A 13,502-nucleotide genomic window follows, 5' to 3' on the forward strand; every position below is an offset into this window, starting at 1 on the left:
TCTTTCTCTCCGGCAAAGAAGACAGCGAAGAAGAAGAAGATGAAGCTGGTTTATTCTTTCTTCTTCTTAATCCATATAATATTATTATGTATTATTATTATTATTATTATTATATATAAAAAAAAAAGAGGCAAAAGTAGCAACAGCCGAAAGCTGCTGCTACTTTGCATAAAGTGGGGGACTTTGTCCCCCACGTTATATTTATAATTAAAAAATAAAAAATAAAAAAAATAAAAGAGTGGTGGGGGACAAACCGCCGGTTGTCCCCACCAACTTTAGTAATAATAAATATATATATATATATATATAATAGTAATATGGTGGCAGCTTCGGCTGCCACCCCTAAAAAAAAAAAAATAAAAAAAAATAAAAATTTTATAATATATTATATATAATAATATATTATGTATGGAATATTTTCTATTATCTGAAGACGTAGACTTCAACAAAGATTGAGATCATTGAAGACTCGAAGACTCGACCAAAAATTGTTCAAGATGAAAAGACTATATCTGAAGTTGGAGACGCTACCCAGAATCAGAACTACAATACTTTTAGAGTTGGAGACTACAAGCTTTTTTTTTGTAATAGGTCTACATGATTGTAAAGATTGAAAGTAGGCAAAAGATGTAAATTGTAGTATAAGATCATTGTACCAAAAAATATATAAATATATTTTTTGGGTAGCACGGCTGCTAGCCTGCTACCCTGTGTGTAGTTCATAAAGTGGGGGACTTTGTCCCCCAACCCCTTCGAAAAAAAAAACTTCCGTTTGAGGTTTGATCGACCTGCACGGATATGTCCGGTTCCGTTTGGGGTTTGATCAACCTGCACGGATTTTATAAAAAAAAAAAACACTTTCGTTTGGGGTTTTGTTCAACCTGCACGAATTTTTCGTTTGGGGTTGACCTGCATAAATTTGTCCGGCTGAGTGTGCCCATGCCTCGTCATGACACTAAATTTTATCCCGCTTTTTAGCGATGCCGCTTTTCAGCGACGACTTTATCCCGCTTCTTAGCGATGCCGCTTTTCAGCGATGATTTTATCCCGCTTCTTAGCGATGCCGCTTTTCAGCGATGATTTTATCTCGCTTTTTAGCGATGCCGCTTTTCAGCGATGATTTTATCTCGCTTCTTAGCGATGCCGCTTTTCAGCGATGATTTTATCCCGCTTTTTAGCGATGCCGCTTTTCAGCGATGATTTTATCCCGCTTTTGAGCGATGTCGCTTTTGAGCGATGACTTTATCCCGCTTTTTGAGCGATGCCGCTTTTCAGCGATGACTTTCCCGCTTCTTAGCGATGCCGCTTTTCAGCGATGTTTTTATCCTGCTTTTCAACGATGATTATATTTCGCTTTTTAGCGATGCCGGTTTTCAGCGATGAATTTATCCCGCCTTTGAGCGTTGTCACTTTTCCAGCAATGAATCTATCCCGCTTCTCAGCGATGAGCTTATACCGATTCTCAGCAAGGCCGCCTTTTTGGTGATGAATTTATCCCGCGTCTTGGCGTTAATATTAGCTTAAGGCCTTCACACATAACTCATAATGTGGCAGGTCTATATCTGCTCGACATCATATTATTTTCTCCTACCGCTCGATGGTTGGCATTATCTTCTCCATCTATAGATGTTCGATATATTTGCATCTCGACAATGGCAGCACAAGGAGCAACATAACTGCATCAACAACTAGACATAACCCCTTGTAGTCTTTAATTATTACGCTTTTGGTTGTACTCTTTTTCCCTTAGCTAGGTTTTTTCCCACTGGGTTTTTCTTAGTCTAAGGTTTTTAACGAGACAATCAGTGTAAATCACGCCCCCATGCTCAACTCAGACTTAAGGGGTTCGTCACAGTCTATTAAGGCATTCAGACCGGGGAGACTTTGCTTGTAACAAGTTGGCCGCCCGGAGCACATTTTACTTCTCGAACCTGACGACTCTCGCAGATTCAAGAAGTGGGGGACTTGTGATGGGTAAATACCCCCAGGGACTACTGTAGAAGTACAATGTATATAGACCGTGTATTATTGTATCCCTAAAAGATCGGGTGTCCCTTAGAAATTGTTAAAGGGCAAGTGACCTTTGGGGAATATTATATTCCTAAAGGGTCAGGTCCTATTCCTATATAAAGGACCTGACCCTCCACTGTAATGGCATGCGGGGATCCCTTGCCTCTCGGGCTCCCTTCCATCTTCTTCTTCTCCAAGAAGGAAGCCATGGCTTCCTTTCCCCTTCTCCCTGCATTCATCCATACACCAATCCATACACTACAACATACACAATCAAACACACGTGGTGTAAATCCGTACCCCCGTTTACATTTACACCATCANCCATGGCTTCCTTTCCCCTTCTCCCTGCATTCATCCATACACCAATCCATACACTACAACATACACAATCAAACACACGTGGTGTAAATCCGTACCCCCGTTTACATTTACACCATCAATGCCATAACCATTTTAGTGGATGAAGTTCACAATTTTCTCTAGAGCTAGCCTTCTCTCAATATGACACATATCCCGACCACAATGTTTGTCTTGGTCATCAAGGGTTGGTTTGCTAAGACTGCGCTTCCTCTATGCGATAATTAAATGACTTATAATATTGGACTCATTTGACCTATCCAAATATTATCTCTTTACTCTACCCAAAAAAAAGTTTAGAGTAATAGAATGCAATCTTCTTGATTTAATATCTTCAAAGTTTGACATGATTTTAATTAATTAATAAGTTAATTTGTTATTACTAATGCGCGCGCGCGCGCGCATATATATATATATATATATATATATATATATATATATATATATATATATATATATATATATATATATATATATATATTCTCATTTCTACAAATTTGAACTTCAAACTTTATGGCCCCTCATAATTTCTACCATGAAAATTAATGAAAGAAATAAATTGTGAGGCGGACATCAACTGATCAAGGACTTTCTCATTTCTAACATATAGTTTTTTGAAAGCAAAAATCATGGTAAATTACTATATTAAAGCTGAAATAAAGTCAGAAGAGACGAAGTCTCAGTACAAAGTGTTAGCCTGATTATAGACCAATAAAGTAAAAATGAGCTATCGAATTAGAAGATCTAGGGGCTAAGCTAATAGAGCAAACCTAACAAGAATATAGTTAAGAGATGTTTTATTGGTAAATCCAAATAGAGGACCAGAGGGGAAGAGCTTTAAGTACAGGAAGTGTAGCTGTTAATTTGTTGAGGTAAATATATATACAAACTAGAAATTAAGTAAAGAAAGAGACTAAAAAGAGAGTCAAAATAAGAGGTAATAGAAATCTAGTAATTAAAAAAAAAATTCAATCAAATATCTCCCAATTGGTAGTGGCCGGAGGTGGCGGATCATCCAAAAACTTCCACTTGGCGGTGGTGACAACCACCGGCGGCTTCACTTGAGCATTAGCCACCTTCAGCTTATCAAGGCTTTCCACACACTTCTTCACTCTCTCACTCTGCAATAAATTGAACTTGTAACTTTTTATGTACGAAAATCATACCTTATCAACTGGACAAGTTATATTTAATTAAGAAAAATAATAGATTATTATTAATATATACCTGCAAATTCTTGTGGCCAAATGCATCTCCTTCTGCATGAACATTATCCAATTTCACAGCTTGTGCCATCAACATCTCAATCAAAGTTGTTATCTGCAATTCTGCTACCTTATTCCCATTTCCAATTGATTTTTCTATTGCACAAACCTACATGCACCCATAAAAAGAATGTAAATAAAAGTACAACACTTATAATTGTTATCTAATTATTTAGATTATGCAATTGACCAGAGAATCAGAGATGGGTCTGTGGGGCAGTTGCCCCCCTCCCCTATCACACTCCTTTATATATATGTATGTATATATACACATATATAGCATTAAAGTGTATATAAAACTTATATTTATGTTCAAATTGTTAATAGTTTGAATAGTATAGTTAGTTGAACTCCAAACTTGATGTTAGAAAACCTATGTCACAAGTTCAAATCTCATTATGTTACACAACTTGTGTGTAAAAGCCATTGATTTGCTTTTGTGAGATTTTTTGTTTTGTTTTGTTTTGTTTTTTAATGTGAAGAGGGAGGGGGGATGAGATAGAAAGAGGGTAATAGGTGTTTTTTTTTTCATTTTTTTTAAATGTAGAAAAGTCGTATTCTCATGCTTGATAAGACTGATCGCCGTCTCAGTGAGAAGGCAATACAATGGTTGCCTTCTTCGGTGAAAAGATAACTCAATTGCCTTCTCCATTGATTTGTTGCTTTATTGCAAAAATATCGCCCGAATATTGACCTAAATCCTAATTACATGTGATAACAGGTCACTAACTGGTTTTTAGGCTTCATTGCACCAAATACAATGTTGATGTGTTTAATTTCTATTTAAAAAAAATAATTAAGGGTCTAGTTGACTTTTTAGGTAATGTTTTATAGATTATTTAACCCTTTTTTTTCCCCTAAAATATACAATATTATACAATTTTTCATTGTTTTGAGTGAGGCCTTTTAAATTTTAATTCAAAAATGATATCGAACCATTCGTGAGTGATTAATTTATGGATGTTAAGTATTGTTTCAGAATAAAATTTAGTGCAAAATATTTGACACAAATTAAGTAGAGTAGCAATTTGCAAGATAAATATTGAAAATGCATAGACAAATTAAGAAAATTGAAGCTAAGAAAAGTGAAGTGGGTTACCTGGTCCGAGAGCTTATCGACTTCCACGGCGACGTCGTCGATGAAGCGACGAGCAGTCTGGATCTTGGCGTTGCGGCGCATCTGAATGAATCTTTTTTCCTTGCTTTCTGGGTCTTCGATCATGATGAGCTTAGACCGCTCTCTCACTCCACTCATGTCTAAGTAGTCGCCGTTCTCCCTCTCTTTTCCTCTGAATATCAGCCGCTGCTCGCCGGGTTGCAGCCCCGTCTCCGCCGTCATAAGCTTCTTCACTTCCCCTGCCACACAACTCCAACTTTTACTAAAACATCTCCCCGTCTTTCTAAGAACTGGTCCGACTGTTAACTTGGTAATTAAAGTTATAAGTTTTATTCTAGTGAACATGATTCTCTTTATAGTCATGACGGTTTACTTGACAATTAAAATTACAAGTTCTATTTTTATTTGTCTATTGTCAAAGACTTTGTGGTCTAGTAAAACTCAGTTGCACCTTATTTGAGAGGGGTGGATTCAAGTTTCTTTATTTGATTGAGAAAGTAGCTATGAACATGTACTATTATGTAACATAGTTAATGGTACTCAAAAAAAAATTTAGTTGTCTATTGACGTTTTTAACTTCCTAATTGAATAATGAATAATCTAAACTAATTTATTGATCATTTGTTGCTAAGATCACAAATTAAGTTTACCTAAACTATACTCTTAAATAGTGACCGCATATTAAAACTTGAATATATATGGTGTTACCGAAGGTGGCCTGAGAATTGACGGAGAGGTCGTAGCGAGCAGCGCCGTAAGCGACGCGGATTTGGAGTTTGGGAGGTGAAACGGCGTCGTCGGAGTTGTCGCCTCTTTTCTGGACCAACATCCCGCCCGGCCTCATCTCCCACTTCACTTCCTCAGCGATTCTCGCCGCGGACGACGACGTTTTGGTCTCCCCGACACCGGCACTTCTGCCGGCGTTGAACTTCAGCTTCCTCTTCATCATTTCCCCCCAACAATATATGCAAACAGATTCAATGATGTCGGAGAGAATGAATATAGTGTACTATATGGTGTTGCAACTTACAATTAAGGGGTAGTAATGCTTTAGAACAGAGTGGTGCCCATTTCATTGCCGACAGCAAAGCAGTCATTAGTCCCTTTTGTACCAATAGTGTTGGACTTGGTAGTAGAATAATGAAGTCACCATGCGTTTGATTTATGGGTAAGCCAAGAGTAGATAGATTTCTTTGTGATTCTTATTAATAAAAAATTACTAAATCAGTTTAAATTGTTTATAATTGACTCAAACCATAAGTCGTATGTGTACATATGTATTGTTTGTACATATGTGTAGAGTTTTTTTTTTTTTTTTGTTTTTTTTCTCCGTAATAGTTTTGGTCCCACAACTGTTGGATCATTTTTACATTTGATTCTCAATTATGACGGAGTATTATTATTATTTTTTCACATTTGGTCTCACGATTTTTAAATATTATCATATTAGGTCCTAGGATAGTGTATAATAGTCAAGTGATTTATCTTAATGATTTTCTTTGACATTTTTCAACTAACAAAATTGAGTCACCGCTGATCGGGGATTAGGTCGAATGACCAAATACGACAATATTTTAAAGGTCAGGGGACCAAAAGTGAAAAAACTCTATATGTGTATTAGTATAAGAGTTCTACTACATGGACTCCCATTTTATATTCCCTCACTTTTACTACTGACGTAACAACTGACAAGATATGATAAATTATCTTCATCCAATGGGTTCGAGGAAAGTGTCAACATCAAATTTTTGTGTGAGGAAGTAAAAAAGTAGGGAGTATAATTTTGGAGTCCAAGTAATATTTTCCTTAGTAAAAAGTGTGAGGAGTTTGGTTCATTTTAATTTTTAATTTTTGTACCAATACTTTAAAAAAAAAAAAGTTGAGTTAAAAATAGAAAAAAAAAAGAATTAACTCTATTCGAGTCTTGAATAATTCAAGTTTTTGTTGAGTTAAGCTCAAACTAATTTTTTTTTAGAGTTTTGTTGAACTTGAACCAAACTTGAACTTCGATTTCTTTAACTAAACTAAGTTATGAACTTTGAGCATTTGGGCTCTCCTCAATTCAATTACATATATCCCTAAATACAATTAATATTAGTACCGATTAACACCGTAGAGTGTTCAGTTATTATTATTATTATTATTATTATTATTATTATTATTATTATTAAAGCTTTAGAGCCTTACTAATTACCCATTCAACTTGTTTGTTAGTACACTAGATAATGAGTGATTAATCTTCCCATAGGCATAGATGATGAGAAAATTGGGTTTAATCAACACATTGACCAATCAAGGAGAGGAAGATGAAAAAGGTGATCGAGTTAATAATCCGACAGGTGAACTAACTTTGCCGACAATCTAAGGAAGAGCTCATGAAGTATATATGAAGTGCAATAATGGAATATAATGACAAAAAGGGATAGTTAAACTTTTGAAGATTAGTGAGTTTGGTTGGGCCAACTGGCTGTTGGTTGTTATTAATCTTTGATTTTATTTGTTTGACATCATAATTAAGCAATCTTACTTGTGTTTTCGCTATCCTTCATTATAAGGTTCTTAATTTGCATTGTGTGCTAAGGTAAATGCCCCACCTAATGAGAGGTTAGCCATTGACTTCAACTAGTTATTAACAATCGTTACTATGTATCATCAATGTAAGCATTACTATTATTATTAGTAAAGTTTAGCTTAGTGTGTGGTGCTTGATATTTTGTTGATGGAGTCATGAGGTATGAGTTCAAAGACAATTAGGTTAGAGGGTGGAGTTTCGAGAATTGATGGGGTTCGGGGTTCAAGGTGTGTTAGTTGTGAGCATGGGATTAGTCAAACCTTGAACATTCAGGCTTATTTATCTAGACAATAACGACCATGTAGTCTACATTATCTTTTGTGTAAGTTAAAGTAGTAAACAATACTCCCTCCGTCCCATTTTATGTGTCTGGTTCGGTTAACGATGCTTAACTGACGTTATTTTTAATTTAAATTTTCATAATATTAAGTATAATATTAATAAACAAAATTTATATATTTAGAAACTATACTAAAAGTACTATTAAACACAAAAATCAAATTTAAAAATGAGTAAAAAATACTAAAAAAATAAACAAAGAATAAAGAGTTGGGTTGACCAATGAATAGTAAGTAGAACACATAAAATGGGACAGAGGAAGTACTTATTAGCTAAGGAGAAGGGTGTGGGGTGGTAACTTGTGTTGTTAACAAGTGGGTTGACAGGGTTGATCATAGAGTTCAAAAATTATGAATATTGAGTTCTGTAATTTTGTATATTGTGATTTAAAATTATGAATATTCAGTTCTAAAATTGTGAAAAGGGTTAAAAAATTATGAATATACAGAAACGAATTCTAAAGACAAACGTAATTTTAAAAAAAAAATAAAAATTCAGACGGTATCGTTTTAGACCCAAGTCCACCTGGCAATATGGACTCGGGTCCATGGCATAACAACTGAGCGTAAACCGCAAATTATGCTGTGGACCCAGGTCCACCTTGCAAGGTGGACATGGGTCCAAAACTACGTCGTTTTGTCTTTTTTTTTTTTTTTTTAAATTAGTAAACATATTGCTGAATATAGAGTTGTCCAAAAATGTGTGAATGTAGAGGTTTCAAAGTGTGAATGTAGAGTATAGAAATCGTGAATGTAGACTTATGATTGTGTGAATGTAGAGTTGCCCAGAAATGTGTGAATGTGGAGGTTTCAAATTGTGAATATGGAGTATAGAAATCATGAATGTAGAGTTATGCTGTGTGAATCTGTAATCATGGTTGCAGTAGGCGCTAGGCGCTAGTCGGGCGGTAGACTAGCGCCTAGCACCTAAGCGGTACCTAGGCGGTTCTAGGCGGCGACCTATAAAAACAAAAAATTAATTCATGTGTGGGGGTGTATGTCATATATTATATTACATATATCTCATACTTTCTCTAACTTATATAAATAAATACCTTTAAATATATATAAATGTAATAATAAAATTAACAAGGCCGACTCGCTCGAGTTAACTCGGCTAACTTTGCCGAGTTGGGTGAGTTAACTCGGCCAAATTCGGCCTAGTCGGCCTCCAACTCGGCCAAATTAGGCGCTAGGCGGCCTCCTAGGCGGCCGGCCACCTAGACGAACACCTAGGGAGCAATTCGCCTCGGTCCAGGAGCGCCTAGCGCCTAGGCGGTCTAGGCGGGGATTTTTGCAACAATGTCTGTAATAGAGTTAAGAAGTTCTATCAACTTGTAGCCCTGTAATGTGTGAATGTGGAGTTCTCAAGTTGTAAATATGGAGTATAGGACCTGTGAATATAGAGTTTTGAATGTGTGAATGCATAACAGTGATAATATAGTTACTAAACATATAATCCTGTAATGTGTGAATGTGGAGTTTACAAATTGTGAATATAGAGTATAGTGTATGTGGATGTAGAGTTTGTGTTCCACATTTCAGGTCAATATGTTTAATAAAAAAAGAAAAAAAACGGCGTCGTTTTTGGACCCAGGTCCACTTTGCAAGGTGGACCTGGGTCCACGGCACAACTATTGGAGCGTAAACATATTGGGCTTTTCTTGGACATGACAAAGCAAGTCTGCATATATAGAACCTTTTTCTTTCCTGCAATAAGTAAGCTGTTCACTTATTTATAATAAACGATCCAACCTACTCAAGCCCACAACTTTGAGAGTCTCATCGCTACTGTTTAAAAATTGATGGAGGAGGCTATGGTTGTGTTTGACAAAGTTTATTTAGGAGTTTATAGCTTATTTTAAGCTACTAATAAGGTATAAGTTTTGTTTGGTAATGTTTTCAAAATAAGTTAGTAGCTTAAAATAATAGCTTATTTTGAAACGCTACTTCAGGTAGCTTTTCAAAAAAAGCTAGTAGCTTCTTAACTTTTTTCCATCTTTATCTTTATTATTTTATATAAATGACATCATTTATTCCTCCCAATTAAAACTCTTTTGGCCTTTTTTCTTCAATATGTTTTGTTGTAATTTTAATTTGACATTTGTGTTTGAACAATAATTTTTGTATGAACTAATTTTATGAATTATAAACATCTTGTTTTACTTTATATAATTTCAAATATATGTTCTTACTTTATATTTTATTAAATTATATTAATTTCATTATTTTATATTTTAATATGTAAACAAACCTATTTAAATTTAAAACTATTTAACTGATATGAAGATGTCCTTTTTAGTATTTTTACAATTATCAACTTACCAAAAAATTAATTTTACTAAACACTTTTAGCATAACAACTAGCTTAACAGCTCTTTAAATTTCAGCTTCGGGCTTATAGCTTTTCAGCTTTCACTGCTGAAAATTCGCTTTTTTTCCGACCACCCAAAAAATGTCACAAAAAGTGATTTTTTTTTTCCTTTTTCAACGAAGAGTTAAGCGGTCGGAAAGTGGTCGGAATTTCCGACCACTTAATAGAGGTGGTCGGAATTATTTTTCGGCAATATAATTTTTAAGATCATAGTGTTTCCGTCCACCAATGTAGTCGGAAGGTGGTCGGCATTTCCGACTACTATTTAAAAGATGGTCGGAAATCTTTTTTTTTCTTTTTTTTTTTCAATGGTATGAAGGCCACATGATTTTTTTAAGCATTGATTATTTCACTTATACTCTATTTTTTTCGATTACTAGTAGATAATATCTCACCATTCTTGCTAAATAAGATTGTGTTGCACTTTCTATGTAGATACATGCTCTAATTTCAACGTAACTCTTTAAAATTTTTATTATTGTTAGGATTTTATAATTCTAGTTCTATTGAGTTTTATAATACTACATAATGTATTGTATACCATTGTGTATTATATTGTGTATTATTGTAACACAGAATACAAACATTCATATAGTATCAATAGTATAAGTTTTCTCATAGCGTCCATTCTTGATGACTTTGCTGTTTTTTCGTCTGAGCGGACTATCTCTGACACTGCTACGGTGTCTCCTAACGCTGGTGGCCATGATTGCATTTTAATTTCAACGGCACATCACTTTGTTTCTATCAAACTGAAGTAGGGAATTGTATATTTCATCGTGTATTGTTATTATCCTATAATACAAACGTTCATTATTATAACTTAACAAAAGTTACGGAGTATTATTAGATCACCCATAATTTATTACATATGCTAGAGAAATATATTGTTACTGTAAACATTTTCTCTAGCATATTTAATAAATTGTGGGTTTTATTGTAAATTGTGAGTGATATTGTATGAATTTTTGTTAAGTTAAAATAAAAGTTTTAAGTAGTTGAAGTAATAATATTTTTATAGCAATTATAAATTTTGAAAAAAAAAACACTGTAAATTTTTTTAGTACTATTGACTATATTACAATATAGTATTTGTCCAGATATGCCGTTACGGCTTGACCACCAGGTCTTTATAGTAATTATAAATTTTGAAAAAAACAAGTATATAATTATAAAAATAATTTTATTAATAATAACAATGTAATAAATAAATTTTCCAATAATGGTATATATGTCAAAATGACGTTTAGTTATAAGACCTACATTGAAAATACACATAAAATGATACATTTCAATACATCAAGTGCATATTATTCCATAATAATGCAAATTAATTAATTATTATATTTTATTATAATTAGTCAAAATTTGTACTTATAGACTACATTATACTTAGATAACTATATTAAATATTAAACTATACACTCAAACAATTAAATTCTATTATATGTTAGACAAAAAATATTTAAAAAAATAAATAAATGGCGCCATACCCAAAATTTTGCCCCAAAATTTCAGTATGTGGCGCCTTTCTCTCTTAACAACGCAGTTCCACTCTTCCACTTCCACAGCCGATAACCATTTTCCACAACAATTTCTTTTCTCTCAAAATGAGAGTTCACCGCCAAAGCTTTTTCTCTCTTTCAAGACAACCCTTCTCTCTCTTCTTTTTCTCTTCCAGAGCGAAGGACGGCGATGACCGGCATGGGACTATGGATCTAGAAGAACCGTCGGTGGCAAAAGCGAGAACAAGTGCAAAGAAGGCATTTCTGATAGACTCTACAAATCTCAGCTCCATAGATCTGCGAGAATCACCATCTGCGACCATCTACCAGCGATGACCTGCGTGAGACCATAGATCTACGATTTTTATATTTTTTTCCTGTTTTTCTTTGGGTTTTAAGTAAATGAGCTTAAGTTTGGTATGTGTTTAGTTTATTTTTAAATGATCTGTTGAAATTTTGGTTTATGCAGATTTAGTATCTCTTCTCATTTTTGATCGATTTGTGTCTTTTTTTCTAGATAATATTTTTTAAACTGTTCGGATTTTTTTTTTTCTTCCAGGACAATGGTTTCGCATTTCTGTTTTTTCCATTCTGGAGACCTTAATTAGGTATTCCAGTTGCTTGAAATGAGGATTTTATGGCACTCATTTGCACTGCTAACATTAGGTATTCTTAATCAGACTGGTTTTATTTAATTTTGTTCTCATGCTTTCTATCTCAAAACAATTGGGATGGTGCATATTACTGCTGCTATGAGTTGTACTCATTTGCACTGCTAACATTAGGTATTCTTATTTTCAGGAAGAAGAAATAAAATGTTTTGATTTTAAAATCATTGCAGGTGATTAAGTGATGGGCTTTGGAATGTCTTGGCAAATAAGGTTAGCACCTTTCGAGCCTTCCATTGATTGGTCTACTGCAAGAGCTAATGCAACAAAACTTATAGTGTTCACATGTCACTGTAAGGTTGTCTTTGAGTGTGAATGATACCAAATTGACTAAATAATCCTTGACTAGCATCTAATGTTTGATAGAAGTCATTTTCATAATGTGTAAACATTAGTTTGTTGATAGAAATACTATTATAAAACTGTTTATTGTTATTTTTTTCTTGGAAATTTTCTGCTCTAGGGGATTGTAGATATCTGATGGAGTGATAAATTGAATGATAATGATAAACTGCATGATAATGAGCTTTCTTTTTTTTGGTCTGTGCAAGCATAAGGTGTGTACCTTATATTGAAAATATGGTGTCTATTTACAAAAGATTGGATGCTGCATTTGTTGCCAATGTCTCTTTGTCATTGTCTTCAGGTAAGGATATGTTATCCTTAACTTTTTACTATAAACATGATCAGTTCATTGAATTTTTGTTGGATTTAATTGTGCATTACTTGTCTTTAGAGCATTCTATTAACTGTACCAGCTGCAGGAAGATCATTGGAGCAGTCTCAACATGTCAATTCATTTGCAAATGTGAGTTTCTTGTTTGCGCATTCATTTAGCTAAAAATTTTCAACATGTGTGTAATTTTAACTTCTTCTCAGTTTTCAGTCTTTCTTTCGTTTTCAACAAGGTAAAACTCACATATTTGTCATTTGATTAATTATACTTGAAGTTATTATTAGTTTTTTTTTTTTTTTTTTTTTTTTTTTTTTTTTTTTTTTTTTTTTTAAAATATTTTTTTTTTTTTTTTTTTTTTTTTTTTTTTTTTTTTTTGTTGAAACATATTATTTTTTTGTGATTGTTTGCAGCTTGACTTCACACTTCCTCCTAAAGTCCAATGAAATGTTGGTGGCAGTATGCAAATACTACGTAATAGTTTGGAGAGATGTAATAGTTTGGAGATTGAATCATAAGTTAAATTCCAGAATTTAAGATTTTGACTTTTAAATTTTCTACTTTATATTCATGAATGATTTCTCTTGAAGCCTATGAAATGTGTATATGGTTTTCTCAAA

General features: G+C 33.8%; 2 protein-coding genes across 16 annotated transcripts; one reads left to right on the forward strand and one right to left on the reverse strand.

The window, feature by feature from the left end:
- Positions 1-3,152: 3,152 nt before the first annotated feature.
- On the reverse strand, positions 3,153-5,826 carry LOC116032018 (BAG family molecular chaperone regulator 2-like). The gene is made up of 4 exons (XM_031274404.1): positions 5,461-5,826; positions 4,735-4,991; positions 3,598-3,744; positions 3,153-3,491 (listed from the first exon to the last, which is right to left on the reverse strand). Exons 1-4 carry the CDS (start codon positions 5,699-5,701, stop codon positions 3,339-3,341), a joined length of 798 nt encoding a protein of 265 aa, XP_031130264.1. The 5' UTR covers positions 5,702-5,826; the 3' UTR covers positions 3,153-3,338.
- A 5,737-nt stretch (positions 5,827-11,563) lies between these two features.
- Positions 11,564-13,502, forward strand: LOC116032674. 15 transcript variants are annotated; one of them, XM_031275357.1, is made up of 7 exons: positions 11,564-11,882; positions 12,101-12,207; positions 12,343-12,422; positions 12,761-12,855; positions 12,946-13,017; positions 13,089-13,117; positions 13,296-13,502. In XM_031275357.1, exons 3-7 carry the CDS (start codon positions 12,394-12,396, stop codon positions 13,326-13,328), a joined length of 258 nt encoding a protein of 85 aa, XP_031131217.1. In that variant the 5' UTR covers positions 11,564-11,882; positions 12,101-12,207; positions 12,343-12,393; the 3' UTR covers positions 13,329-13,502. The 15 variants fall into 15 exon arrangements, 11 of the variants coding, with proteins under 11 accessions (XP_031131217.1, XP_031131219.1, XP_031131212.1 ...); XM_031275359.1 differs by having other exon boundaries at positions 12,968-13,017; XM_031275352.1 differs by having other exon boundaries at positions 12,974-13,017.

The sequence above is a fragment of the Ipomoea triloba genome, chromosome 10 (genome assembly GCF_003576645.1).
Source record: "Ipomoea triloba cultivar NCNSP0323 chromosome 10, ASM357664v1".
NCBI lineage: Eukaryota > Viridiplantae > Streptophyta > Magnoliopsida > Solanales > Convolvulaceae > Ipomoea > Ipomoea triloba.

Bases quoted from the DNA above. Each gene is read 5' to 3' on its own strand.
- LOC116032674 (XM_031275359.1), top strand. From the start codon at position 12,394: ATGGGCTTTGGAATGTCTTGGCAAATAAG. The intron at 12,423-12,760 runs GTTAGCACCTTT...GGTCTGTGCAAG, and splicing joins GGAATGTCTTGGCAAATAAG to CATAAGGTGTGTACCTTATA. The intron at 13,118-13,295 runs GTAAAACTCACA...GATTGTTTGCAG, and splicing joins TTTCTTTCGTTTTCAACAAG to CTTGACTTCACACTTCCTCC.
- LOC116032018 (XM_031274404.1), bottom strand. From the start codon at position 5,701: ATGATGAAGAGGAAGCTGAAGTTCAACGCCGGCAGAAGTGCCGGTGTC. The intron at 4,992-5,460 runs GTAACACCATAT...GTTGTGTGGCAG, and splicing joins CAATTCTCAGGCCACCTTCG to GGGAAGTGAAGAAGCTTATG. The intron at 3,745-4,734 runs GTAACCCACTTC...GGGTGCATGTAG, and splicing joins TCGATAAGCTCTCGGACCAG to GTTTGTGCAATAGAAAAATC.